The sequence below is a fragment of the Pipistrellus hanaki genome (genome assembly GCF_964339955.1).
Source record: "Pipistrellus hanaki genome assembly, chromosome: 1".
NCBI lineage: Eukaryota > Metazoa > Chordata > Mammalia > Chiroptera > Vespertilionidae > Pipistrellus > Pipistrellus hanaki.
The window spans coordinates 81,774,610-81,788,983 of NC_140503.1; the positions used below are offsets into that span (position 1 = coordinate 81,774,610).

General features: G+C 44.7%; 1 protein-coding gene across 17 annotated transcripts in view; it reads left to right on the top strand.

The window, feature by feature from the left end:
- Nucleotides 1-14,374, top strand: part of NPAS3 (neuronal PAS domain protein 3) — an 865,565-nt gene that overhangs the window by 831,654 nt on the left and 19,537 nt on the right. For all 17 annotated transcript variants that reach the window (XM_084874501.1, XM_084874511.1, XM_084874510.1 and 14 more), the window contains 2 exons: nt 3,268-3,461; nt 9,063-9,169. In XM_084874501.1, the coding sequence (XP_084730627.1) occupies nt 3,268-3,461; nt 9,063-9,169 (301 nt within the window). The remainder of the gene's footprint in view (nt 1-3,267; nt 3,462-9,062; nt 9,170-14,374) is intronic.

Sequence of the window (14,374 nt, forward strand, 5' to 3'; positions counted from 1 at the left end):
CCTCTTCATGGGACTGGGTTCTAATCTCTACTACGCCAGCCTGGAAGCAAGTCATCGCAGTGCTCTGCGGTGTGAGCCCGGGCTGGAACCCGGACTCCCGCTCTGTATCTCCTGCCTTAAAAGCAACTGCCAAGTGAAACAACAGTCTATGTGTTTGGATAGGTGCTGTTTCACATGTTCTACAATTTCAACATAACCTGGTTATTTTAACATAACTGGTCACATGGGGGGGGTGCGGAAACTGTTGGGATCACGATGGATTTGGAAAAACATATCAATTTAAAACCAAAAAGTTAATTATGTGACCCAACATACTCCATCTCACCCTCCCTCACCCCCAGACGCGCATATGAACAAACACACCCTCTGATTGTTCTTTGACATTTCTTGACAACTGTTTAATTATTACATTAGTAAGTTTCTTAGTTTTCTTTTTCTTCTCAGTTCATGCTATTTCTCAGACTTTTCAAATCACCTGAGCTTCTGGTTATAAGAGAAGTCTATTTAAAGGTTTATATTCAGATTACCGAAGGCAGTAAATTGTCATAATGTTCCAATCAATATGAATATGCACATAAAATGTATACAGGGATAAACTGGAAATGACACACAAGACATACAAACCTGGATTTAGGCTCTTTTTTGCCATTTCCAAGTCAGGTAACTCTACATGGGAATGAACTTTCCAGAATCTCTTTCCTCACCTAAAAAAAAAATGGAAGTGAAAAGGACCTAAAATAGACCCTCCAAAATTTTCTTCCAAACATTATCATTTTAGAGGGTCACAAACTTTCATAATTCATTACCAGGCTTTTGGTCAAGATTAAATTAATAATCTTGCTTCTTATCCTTATTATGCAAGTGATAATAAGGCCAACAGAATCATAGTGAAATTTGCAGCCTTCTTTACAATTTAGAGAGTGTTGCCCTCCATTATCTCCTTTTGTTTTTATAACATAACTGCAGAATAGTGATTATGCCCATTTCACAGAAGAGGAAACTGAGATGCAGAGAGTTGACTCGCCCAGGGTAATGAAATGAGCAAATGGCAAATCTAGACCCCACCGGACCCAACTGTGATCCTCAGCGACACCTCGGCGGCCACCGGCAAAGCTGGCGATGGAGGCCCGGGAGATCTGACCTGCAGGCAGCTCGGCCCAGTAGCCTGTCTGTCTCCCCAAAATGTGTTCTAGCCCAGACACCTATAAATCACTTTCCAATAGAACACCAAGCAGGGATTTACTTAGCATATCATTTCTGGGTGTGTGTTTTCCTGAGCATTTATAGATCTGTGTTTTTCCAAGAAGCTGAGTGTTCCTGATAGGGCAAGACAGATAATGATAAATGAGCATCTACATAAGCCTGGCTGGGAGGAGGACCAGGAACTGTTGACACCCCTCCTGTGAAGTTAATCAGATTCTTTTAGCTATTTCTTTATTAGCTAATGAGGTCTTGCAAAAAAAAAAATGTGTCTGTGATGATGTGTTAGCATCTTTGCCTCTAGGTACATTTTCTAGTATTCATAAGGTAGCTCATCCGACCAAAACTTAAAGCAAAGGTGCATTAAATATGAATTTAGTTAACTTCAAATGTGGGTGATCGAAAAACTGCTCCTGAAATAACCTAAATAATCCTCCTCATTGGCGTTTCCAGATGGGCGGCTCTGGGCGCCACGTGGAGGGGGACAGGGAAGAGGGGGGATGCAGAGCAGCCAGGACTCGCAGGGCAGCCGGCAGCTTGGATCCTGGTCCTGACTGACAGCAGTGTGGCTGGCTTCGGGAAACTGAATAACTTAAGGGAAACAAAAACAAAATGAGAAAGGAATTACCAGTCAAGCCCCTGGGAAGCAGAGCAGCCGCTAGGTCTTAGTGCTCCTGGGAGTCCAGAAACCGCTCCCCACCTCGGTTCCTTATGGCCGTGGTCGGCAAACTGCAGCTCGTGAGCCACGTGTGGCTCTTCCACAAAATACCACGGCCTGGGCGAGTCTATTTTGAAAAAGTGGCATTAGAAGAAGTTTAAGTTTAAAAAAATTGGCTCTCAGAAGAAGTTTCAATCGTTGTACTGTTGATATTTGGCTCTGTTGACTAAAGAGTTTGCCAACCACTGCCTTATGGCAAAGAGGGAAAAGTAATATCTCAAAAGGGCTGCACTTGGAAAGGCAAAGCACCTGTGAAGCTTGGTTCGCCACCGCCCTGAGCTCTGGGTCCAGTGCATCGCAGCGATGGCCTCAACGCCCTGGCTCTAGAAGACCACGCTGCACACTGCAGCAAAGTCCTGGGAACACAGCTAGAACACACACACACACACACACACACACACACACACACACCCAACTCCCATCATTCCAAAGCACAGCCACATAGATCCTTTCCACTTTCCATCCTTTCATGATTTTGATTCCCCAAAACATCATTTAATGAAGTTAACATTTTGGCTCTTCTACATACAGCTGATAAGCAAAGGAACTTTTTCAAGAGATGCCTTTCATTTGGTTCTAGTGGCCTGGGCTACCGATTGTGTATTTGGGCTAACGAAGTGAAAATCATAGCCCAGTATTCTCCTTCCTGTTTCTGCATAAGTGACCAAAAGGAGCCCCCTAAATGGTGTGGCTCTCCCTCACCCTTCCTCAGGAGGAGGTCAAGAAATAAGGAAGGAAAGAAGGCCCAGATCTTCCCACGTTCAGCCTTATGGGCACGGCAGTAAATCACAGTATTATTGCTTATTCAGTATCGCCTGCAGATTTCTGTGCTCAGAAAGGGTGCATTCATGTCATCCCCACCGAGTCTTTTATTCACGGAGTCTTTGGCCTTTTGCAATATCAACTCCTTCATTTGAGCCACACTTCTGAAAGGAGTTGGCCATGTAATCCTACTCAGTGTGGATCTGGAGAGAAAGAGACATCATCCATGAACAAGGGCTGATGGTGCAAATGTTTCCTTCGCAGCTCAGTGCTCAGCTTTCTGGTCATTTACATTTAGCTGGTTGAAGAACTTCCTCTAAATCTTAAAAAAAAAAAAAAGTGCCTGAAAAGTAGCAACAGCATAGATAATAATAATGCTGCCTTGGGACATGCTCAGAGTATAATATTTCTCTATTGCTGCCTGCCTTGAGGACATGGAGGCTCTTCGACAGCCATTCTGATTGCAGAGGGTAAAAGCTAATATTGGCTGTGCCAGGTGTAATTTCGCATTTCTCCAAAGAAGCACTGTTCCTGTTCCATCCCAGATGTGACTGTGACCGTGTCCTGTCCTCACTGCTCTGTTCCAGGTGATCCACATCACGGGCCGGCTCCGCCTGCGGGTGTCCCTGTCCCACGGGAGGACCATCCCCAGCCAGATCATGGGCCTCGTGGTCGTGGCGCACGCCCTGCCTCCGCCTACAATCAACGAAGTCAGAATCGACTGCCATATGTTCGTCACTCGAGTAAATATGGACCTCAATATCATTTACTGTGAAAATAGGTACTTGGTTTTTGTTTCCGTTTGCCCTGCTGTATGTTGCACATTGGTGAGGGTTGGTGTTGTCAGCAGGCTGCAGGGTTCTGCTTTCCCAGGGAGGCTCATTATCAATCCCGATCTTATTTTTAATGGATGCTTGGACTGATACCAAACATGTGTGTGTTTTTTTAATTTAGAATGTACATTGCTGCCCTGATTTGCATTGGGGATAACAATGGGATGAATTGGGATACCTAGGCATCTATGTGCTATAATTAAGACCCATTTTGCCCAAAAATCCAAGGAGAGAGCAAGACTGAGACATTATTGGGAAAATGATGAAGTACAGGGTGATCAGGAGTGATGCCTCCGCCAGACCCTCTTCCTGACTCCTGATGGTCAGTGTTCACACGGGCAGGCATTAAGCATGTTGCCTTCGTCAGCTCAGGCTGAGGCTGCTACAACAAATCACCATAGACGGGTGGCCTAAACAACAGACAGGCATTTCTCACAGTTCTGGAGGCTGGGAAGTCCAAGGTCAAAGTGCAGGCTGGTGAGATTCCCGGCGAGAGCCCTCTTCCTGGCTTACAGACGGCTGCCTTCTGCTGTCCTCACGCAGAGAGCTGAGGGCTCTTCTCTATGTAAGGACTCACAGTCCATCACAGGGGCACTATCCCCATGAACTCTTCTAAACCTCATCCAAACCAAGGGTCCTGCCTCCTAATACCATCACATTGAGGGTAAGGGCTGTAATATATGAATCTGGGGGGAGGCACATTTAGTCCACAGTACATATACGGAACCAATGAGAATCGGAGCCCCCTAGAGAAAAAAGGACCAAACACTTGATCCTGATATAGGTCATCAGACTGGTCTGGGCTCTCTACACATATAATAAATAAAATTTGTAATTCTCACTTCCATAAACTAAAAAATAAGATGACTCATTGTGTGAATGACGTGCCAGTCCTTCCTCAGGATTGAGCTTTTATAAAAGGATTTTTTGGCCTTTGGTTAAAAGTTCACTTTTTCCATTAAGCACAAAGCGAGGGACACAGAAATGGGAAATGCCCCTTCAGACCTTTCACCTAGAAGTCAGCAGCCCTCGGACTAATTTAAAGAGAAGAGGTTGCTGGGATGAGGGGAGCAGGGAAAGGAGCAGTGCAGGGGCTGCTGAGGGAGCTGTGTTGATGCTGTCCCTCCCCAGCGCTATGAGAATAGAGTCAGTTTGGAGAAGATGCTTTTGTGGCTCAGTGTCATCAGCCATGGATACAGTACATGCTCACTGAGCCCTGTGAGTTCCTATGGAGGAAAAATGAAAAAGCAGAATGGCCCTAACCAGTTTGGCTCAGTGGATAGAGCATCAGCCTAAGGACTGAAAGGTCCCAGGTTTGATTCCGGTCAAGGACATGTACCTTGGTCGCGGGCACATCCCCAGTAGGGGGTGTGCAGGAGGCAGCTGATTGATGTTTCTCTCTCATCGATGTTTCTAACTCTCTATCCTCTCTGTAAAAAAAATAAATAAATAAAAAATAAATAAATAAATTTAAAAAAAGAAGAAGAAAATAAAAAGCAGAATGGCCAAGTGGCTTGGTAATTGACCTCTTCATGGCCAAGCCAAGAGGCATTCAGTCCATCAGGAAGTGAAAGGTGCTGCAGCTGAGTTAGAAATGTCAACCATTTCCAGGCAGGATTGGATTCAGAGAAAAGAATTCACCAATGGGATGATTCTTAATGTTCAGTGGGGTAGGAGATATCATGAAATAGGCACTATCTATCTAATAACAGGGTAATATGCAAATTGGTTGGGATATCTTAACATAATGACTGATCAGCAGGCTGTGTGCACAGCAGGTGTGGGCGGGGACTTGCAGTGTTTGGGATGAGGGCAGGGGAGGCAGGGTCCAGTGGAGGGTGGCCTGTACTCCCCACATGGTGGCAGCAGCTGTGAGCGCTCCCAATAGCCGCTGCCACTTGCCCAGGGCTGGCCCTGGAGCTCCGGTGAGCCACCAAGGGCCACTGCCGCTGAGAGGGCCCAAGGCTCAGGCAATGAGGACCGGACAGGACTCAAGTAAGCTGCAGAGGCTGTGATGGCTGAGGCTCAGGCAACCTCACCGCCAGCAGTGGCAGCAACAGAGGCATGATGGGGGTGTCACCTTCCCCTGATTGCAGGGTTGCCTCCACAGAGGAAGGCCAGAGGCAGCAGCAGTGAGGGGGTAATGGAGGTGTGTCTTCCCTGATAGGCTAGTCACCTCCTGCAGCGGGAGGCTGTGGCCAGACTGTGGCCTAGGCCCGCTCCTGATGGGTAGTGGACCTAAGCTGTCAGTAGGACATCCCCTGATGACTCCTGGACTGTGAGAAGGGGCAGGCCAGGCTGTGAGATCCCTCCCTCCAGTATAAGAATTTCATGCACCGGGCCTCTAGTTATTTAATAAGTAACTCTAAATCTATTTTTTAAGCTTTTGGTGGCATTTAATAAAAAATGTATCATCTTAACTGTATAGTTAGCTATATTTAAGGTATTCTGGAATGGTCATAGGAAATCAGGAAGGGTATTTAGCCAAATGATTGGCTAGACTTGGCAAGTAATAATAAAGATGTCTAACACTGAACACTTACTATACACTTGGCAATGTGCGGAGCTCATTATAAGGGGGATGGGGACAAAAGTAGGTTTGTAGCTGTGAGTACATGAAACAGTTTATTCTTGTATTATTCTTTATTAATTATTGTATTATTTTCCATCTGAACAACTGTAAGCCTACTTTTTGCCCCACCCCTGTCTGTGCCATCTAACTCAAGTTTCTAGACAGTTCTGTGAGGCAGGTCTTGCCATTGTCTCAATCCCCCTCAGGTGATTTCAGGTGAAAGAGAAAGGTAAGTGATTTACCTGAGGCCAAGATTTAAATCCAAATCTGACAGACTCAGAAACCTCGCACTTAGCTCCATCCTGTGGGGCCCTCATGCATTCCCTGTCTCTTATTTTCCTCAGAAGTCAGGCCAGATGGTAAGGAATTGGTCATAATAACTGCCTAGGTCCATGGTGAGCAAACTGTGACTTATGAGCCACATGCAGCTCTTTGGCCCTTGAGTGTGGCTCTTCCACAAAATACCATGGCCTGGGCAAGTCTATTTTGAAGAAGTGGCGTTAGAAGAAGTTTAAGTTTAAAAATTTTGGCTCTCAAAAGAAATTTCAATCATTGTGCTGTTGATATTTGGCTCTGTTGACTAGTGAGTTTGCCGACCACTGGCCTAGGTAGACCTTTCACACATGTGCACCCACGGAAAAACAGCTGCAGCTCATAGAGCTGTTTATCCTGGTTTCAAATGTAGAATGCTGGAGACCCAGGAGGCAGAAAGTCAAAGGATGAACCACGGTATTTCTTCTTTGGAAATATAGGTCAGCTCCCTTGATTTAGATTACCAACACCAATTCCTAAAAACAAGGGGCAGGGGAGCGTCTTGTCTTATTTACCTGACATTTACCCAGTGATTGTCCTATCCCAAAACTAGCACTTAATTTTCATGAGATCACAGACTAATTCTTTTGACATGCTCCACGGAACCAAGTGCCTTATGGTGCCACTCTAGTAATTGAGATTACATTCTATAACCACTTTAAGCTATTTTTTCTTCACATTTAAATAAAGTTTTCTACAACCCCTTATTAGCCAATACAATAAAGCATTATTTCCTGACTGAAGATGATAGTAATTATTAAAAAGACCTATGTGGAGGTAATTGTGTATTTGACCTACAGGAGAAGCATACTGACAGCTGCCTTCTGCTATTGCATCTTGTATTCTGGTGCAAATGTGTGTCTGGTGCAATGCTATGTCCGTTTCATTCATTCATCCCCTTACCAAGCTCTGAGCTATTTTACAGGTGAGGATACTGAGGCTCAGAGTGCAAGGTGCCAGGGGGTTCTGGTTCTCATAGAGATCATCAGACTGTTCTGGGGCTCCCACTACATAGAGTAAGAGGTCCCTGAACACTGAGCCGGTCACCGTCACCTCAGACCCAGGCTCTGGTACCAAGAAGTGGTTCTATTGTTTGGGAGGATTTCATTCAAATAAAAAATAAACTAAAGAGATGTCTTCCCTAAAGAATGAAGTGGATTTTTCCCCAGGTTTGTTGTTTAATTAGGGGATTGCTAACTAGAAACTAAAGCCAATCCCTAACTCTGCAGACCACCCCCCTACACCCCCCAGCCCTGTTCCCTGGGGTTCCCCCGGACAGCCTCCGGCAAGGCTGACATCTAATGCTTTCAGAGGAGCTGGCAAACTTCAGAAACACCAGTGAGGGCCTCTTAATGACATCCTTGTTCCCCTCATTTGCAGAAAGGGGGTGTAAAGAGTGCAGGGAAAGCAGTTAATGGTTTCAGGAAAACACCGACTAATCTGTTTTGTAACAGAAAACCGTGGAATCCTGAGGAAATACTCCTTTTTATCACCCCATTTAGTCTTACCTTGCCAAGAATTCTACGTTTGCCAACTAGGATTTATATTGCTAGACATTTAGACATTCACTCACTGTGTAGCATGTTTTAATTATACTCCATATTATTCTGTTTTTTTGTTTTATTTCTTATTTCCCTGCCTCGGGAGTCAGAGTTAACTCCCCAGCAGTGATCTCATGAGTTTCTTAAACATGTCATTTCTAAAGACTCGCTTCGTATTTGAATACATTAGAAGTCACAGACCACAAAACAAGCAGGGACACGAAAGGGAATTAAGTAAACAGAAGGCGTATTTTAGTTTAGACTGACCAGAATGAGCCTGTACTTGGGAAGGGGGGAGGGTAATAAGCATTCTGACATGTCTGTGTAAACCAGGCAGCTTCTCCCAACGTGTTTTCCAATTTTGTGCCCTTTTCCCGCGCTCCTGACCAAGGACACTGACGTCTGGACAATCAATGGCACCGGCTCACGCACACACAGTGCTGCGCACAAGGCTGGCAGAGCCACTGACACGGTTTAAAGTTTCTGTGTGGACGCCACCACAAAGTGCCAGTTAAAAGGCCAGGAGTGAGAGCCGGGTTCCCAGATGACTAAGACTAAAAAAGATAACACCCCCAGGCATCTGTGTGTCTCCGCATTCAAATCCCATCCCTTGAAATGCCAATTTGGACTTTGTGCCAAGAAGCAGCTGAAGCCCTTTTTCATGGAAATACCCAATAGAAGACCAATCTGTTTAAATGAAAGGTGTCTCTAATCATTTGGTATAAACATAACATGTTTCAAATTTATTAAGTAACCTTGAACTATCTTGGCCTCTAATGAGAATCTTCCATTGTTCCTGATTCTCAATAATTCCATGGAATTATGTTGTCTAACTGTGTATTCTGATGCAAAAAAAAAAAAAAAAGAAAAGAAGAAGAAGAAAAGAAAAAACCTCTCTAATTATTTAAACACAATTGCTTGATCTAGCACATCTTCTAGTTTAGAAAAAGTCTGTTATTCATTAAAGAAAACAACCTTATGTATAAAAGGGTTTTCCCTCCAAAGGCCAAATCCTCCCAGGTGCCCTGGGAGAATGAAAATCGCCAGTAGGTTCATTTCTGAGACATCTGACAGTTTCTATATTTTCTCCCCTTCTGAATCGCAGTCTGTTGTTCTTATTGCAGGATCAGCGATTACATGGATCTGACCCCGGTAGACATTGTGGGGAAGAGATGCTACCACTTCATCCACGCGGAGGACGTGGAAGGCATTCGGCACAGCCACCTGGACTGTAAGTACCTCTCTGTGGGCGTGGGCACAAGCCGGCGGGCTTGTCTCTGGTGCCTGTTTGGCTTCAGTGCGGGTTTCTTCCTGTGTACCTCCGAGAGGACTGTCAGCGTGCGGTGAGAAAAAGTGAGACGTAAATCACTTCAACTTGTGTTGGAATGAGATTGGAAGTCGCACCTCGGGCCCAGAGAAATGGCTGGGTCTTTAGGCACTCACCTGGGATTTCATGGTCTCCTGTGCTTTCTCTCCCCTGAAGCAATGACAGACCCTTTGTCTTAAGTGCTTTCTTGACCCCTTCATTTTCTAGGGAGTGACTTTCCACTCTGAAATGTGTAGTCTCTGTTTCAAAATGTACAAGGGAGGAGACAAGGCCAAACAGGCCAGAGCCTATAAGATGCCCAGCGGACCAGCCACAGCGCCAGGGTGAGGGGAAGCCCGGGGAGCAGGGGCGGAGCACGTGACGGGGCCAGCGCAGCCCTCAAAGGCAGGGTCTCCTTGGTGTATTTCTGGAAAGAGGGTGATTCAGAGGAGCAGGAGGCTCCATCTCCCGAATTTCAGCCCTTTGAGTCCAGTTCCCAGCTTCTGACCTGCAGGCTGACCTCCAAGGCACCCTTTGTTGCGTTTAAGCAAAGCAGGACAGCAGTTTCCCGGCTGGGTCCATCTAGAGACCTGCACCCCAGCGTCCCCCTGGCGTTTTCCCTCATCAGAACCAGCTGGGCCGGGTACTGTGCGTGCGTGGGGTCTGCCCATCCCCCAGGCGACAGGCACTGACCGGGGAGACCTCTTGGGAAGGGACCGTCTCCTTCCAACCAGAGCCCTTTGAGTGGCCTTCCCATGTTCTCCTCCTAGAAGAGGAGGGCCTCCCAGCTTCCTTCCTGGAAGTTTAAGACCCTGAACGCTGCTTTTAAACACCCGCAAGGCACCCACCGCAGATGAGCTTGAAAGTGAAGCTTTTTGTAGTAAAAGCAGCCAGGTGGCCTTGGCACTTCCTTCCTCCTCCCTCCCCCCTTACCCCCCCCCCTTTCTCGCCACGGCAAGGACAGCAGTTGTTCACTCCTTTCAAACTCAGATCTTCAAAAGGATGGCGGAGAGACAAAAGTCTAGCCAAAGTCTCAGAGTGGGAGCGTCTTGTTCTGTGGTTTTAACCCTGAATTGGCAAGTGGCCTGGGACCAAGTTCAGTGTCAAGTTTTGTCGGTAGCTTGTCTCTGGGGAAAGCCTGCTCTCCAGCAGTCTGCACCAAGTGTGCGCCTAGGATCGCACACCAGGGACTGAGAGGACACACCGTTGCTGTGGATGAACGGGGCGTGTGAATTGTAGCAGAGGCTTTTCGGTTAATTGGAGGGAGGGAGGAGGAATGATGCTGTTCCTGAAAGGAAACACCCAGGGTTTTTGTAGCTGGGGATTTAGAGAAAATGGAGGAAAAAATCAGAATCTTTAGAGGAAGCTGAAGGTATGTAGGTATATTTTTACACCAATATAGGCCAGAGAGCCAGACTTTTAAAATGAATATTGTTTGTAGGACACTGTCGTAGGGAGAGAGTGGTGTTTTTTCATTTGAAAATCTTAATTGAGGTCTAAATTCATAAACCTGATGCTGACAAAAATAAAAAAAGAACTTTGTCATCCTTGGTTATTATTTGGAAAACATCGTGCTTTCTCTCTGGGATTTGATTTACAGCTTGAAGAAACACAATTCCTCAAGTATAGTGGGCTAGGGCAGTTCATTCCTTCCCATAAAGCAAAGGTCTCCGACAAAATATATTTGATGCCATTCTTTCCGATCTACTTTTTCTCATTTTCAGTATCCAGAATAATTTGAGAGCGCTGAAAATAAACAACTCTGCCATTCACTCTTGTGGTAGTCTCCTAATTTTTCTGGTATCTTGCCAGGTAATAAACAGAGAAGGTATGCTTTCAAATTCCCTGATTTTTTTTTTTCATTACTTGATATTGACATACTGGCTATTGCTTTATGATTTAGCCTACTAACAATGATTGAGTTCACTCTTTCAACTCGTACACATGACTTCTAATTTAAAATTCTTTTAATAACCTTAAACACATGAAAAACAAATAGAATGAGCTGATAATTCTGCACAGTAAAATACACTGCACATATTTAGCTATCATGCTGTGGAATAACTCCACAATGTCAAGTAGCACACAATTAGTAAAACTGTAGGGGGAGAAAAAGGAGTGTTTTGATCCTGAAGAATTTTGATCCTAATCAGATTGAAATTTCATCGCTCTTATAGAGCTTAATATCTTCAAACACACACACACACACACACACACACACACACACACACACCAAACTGATGCCAATGTCAGGTTTTGCATTCTGTGACCAAAATAAAAATGCTAAAATATACAAATGCATCGCGCCTTGTACAATACACATTAGCATCGTTATAAAGTAAGATTGAGTCTAAAATTGTGTGATGGAATGTCCCATGTTTACCTAATTCTCTAACTAAAGCCAGCCCAGTAACAAAATGACAGGGCATGTAATAAGTCTTGGTCTGGTCGTGTAAACATTGGGGGGAAAAGGCAAAGAGCCAGCAAGCGTCTTCCTTGTCCACAGCCCTGGGCTGTTCCTGAAGATGCCTCCGCTGAGCCTTCTTGGCTGGAGAAGGTCATGGTGACACTGAATCAGCTCAAAAATAAGACTGAATTCTAAAACAAAGGCATGGTTAAAAAATAAACCACATTAACTATTTAGCTTTTCTTCCTAGAGCTATTGGCACAATTCCTGGTGCTGCCCATGAAAGACAGTTTTTAGCTGTCTGATGATATTTCTGATACTTTGATATCTGTCTTGTGCTCCAGTTTATGGATAAGATTTTGAAAAAAGACTCAGTAGACTTAAATAACTCAAAACGCTGTCTTTATCACATATCTCTTTTTTCCTGGCATAGGCAGCTGCAAATCCTTAGGTGCACTTGTCTCTAGAATAAGAAAAGTAAAAGGAAACCTCAGCTGCACCAGTATTTGACAACTCAGATAAATTGAACCAAGAACTTTGAACCATCTACTCTCCCATTAGGTTAGCAGGAGACGCCTGATAGTTCACTGTGTTTCAACATAGAGAATCACTAAAAATCACATTATCTGTGCGTTAGTGAGTTAGTGAAATGATACTGGTATTCTAAAACCAAAGGAGTTTTAGGTCCTCTTTTTTTCATACTGTGAGCAAGATCCTCCTAGGATTTTTTTTTCTTTTTTGTCACCTCACTGAAGTCATTGAGCTCATCTCATCAATTCTTTAGGCCAAACTGACCAAATCAACATGCCAAGGTTTGAATATTAAACCATTCAGATCACCAATTATTTGAGCATCTTTGCCTATCACCCTCTAGCTCTCCCTTGCTCGGGAGACATTGACCGCGAGATGACTAGTCCTGTCTAGTCTTATCACCTGGAGTGGCACATTCCAGTTACCCAGAGCATCAGTGTCACTGTTCCATGTGAATGGAGTAGCATAGCCATCTACTCCTCCACCTCTATCAGCAGCCTGGGAAATAGATGAGCACACCACAAATGCGAAGCCAGACAAGAAGCTCTCCATGTACCTTCTAACCCAGCCTTTTGTCCACAGAAGATGTTGAATGTATCTTGACATGGCCCTGCGGTTCTCCCCTGGTCAAACCAACAACAACTCTCTAAAACCTGGAAAGAGTGGCCTGAAGGGAGACTTCCTCCAGGCCCAGGGCTCCGGAGCTGTGGGACTGGAGAGAAAAGAAGCCAGACACTATGGAGAGGAGGCAGCTCTCCCTCCCTGGGGCCCTGAGGGATGAGGAAACTGGGAGGGTTCTTTCCGAATGGGAGCAGGACTTCCAGCTTGTCTAGATGACCGTGTAGAGTTAAAAAGCATGGTCTGCCCAATATATTTGGAGGTGTTAAAAAAAAAATACAGCAGCCTAAGTATTTCTTTCTTAATTACTAAATTCTATACTTCCTAACAAAACTAATGCACAGCTACCTGGCATAATGCATTCCATGCTGTTTTGCATCAATAAACCCTACACTTTCCTCCTGAAGGCGTCTCATCACCAATGCAAGCCGACTGCTTAATGCAGGACTAATTAGTATATCCCCTTCCAGTCTGCAGGCCCTCCATTGTAATTCCTTCCCAGCTCATTTTTTTCCACAACGCAGCATCAATCAAAGTAAGTGCCCTGCCTGCCTAGGAAACACAAGATGTCCTCCATGCATTTGTCATCTGCCACACAAACAAAGGGGGAATTTAATCGTTGATTTGGGTGTGCTGCCATTGCACTCGGTAGCGGAAGCTGGGGGTGAAGGGAAAAGGGAAGGGATCAAGTTTGATGTGTGGGCTACATCCAGAGAGCACAGGGGACCCTCTTCCATTTTCTGATCTTAGCCATTTTCAGGGATTTATAATAGATGCAACCTAACCATTGTCTGGACTTCTTTCCCCAAAGCAAATGATGTTTCTGCTTCTCCCATGGGAATATGAAAATTCCCATGAAAGGGGATGCATGTAACAGCCGCCATGTCTGACTTTTTTCAAAAGCCACGTTAGCCCATATTGTGTGTCTGTCCGCGATAGAGACTTGTCACACAGAGACAAAAGAAAGCCAGGTTTTCACACAGGAGTGAATTATAATAGTATTATTATTTTATGTATTTTTGAGGGGTAGGGTCAGGGAGGAGTGGAAAATACTGATTTGGGCTTTTCAAGTTCAAGGACAGGCAAACTCAGAGTACACAGACTAGCATGGCTCTAACCACCCACAGGCCAGCCGTCCCTGCCACAGTGCATTACAGAAACGCAGACGGTCAGGCCTCTCCCAGGCTCCTGAATCTGAATCTGCGGTTAACAAGATCCCAGCTGACTCAATTCACGTTAAAGCTTAAGAAGTACTGACTATACTAGTGTTTAGAAGGCATTGTTTTACATGGAGTAAAAGTAAATACACATCAACTAAGGATTTAAGGACTTTATTTTAAATTTATTAGTAGTAGTAAAATATGAGTAGTGCGTTGGCTCTCAGGATCTCTCGATCAGTGGTCCAATGAAATGAATATGTGATTATTTGCTAAAGTGATTAACGTCTTTAAAAAGTTGTAAAAGTTTACATGTCAGTGGGGAAAGTTGAGTATAAAAAGTAGTAATAGTCAACTCATCGTCAAAAGGCCTTCAGTTTTCTCTGCAGGTTAATATTTTCCTATGTACTTGATTAC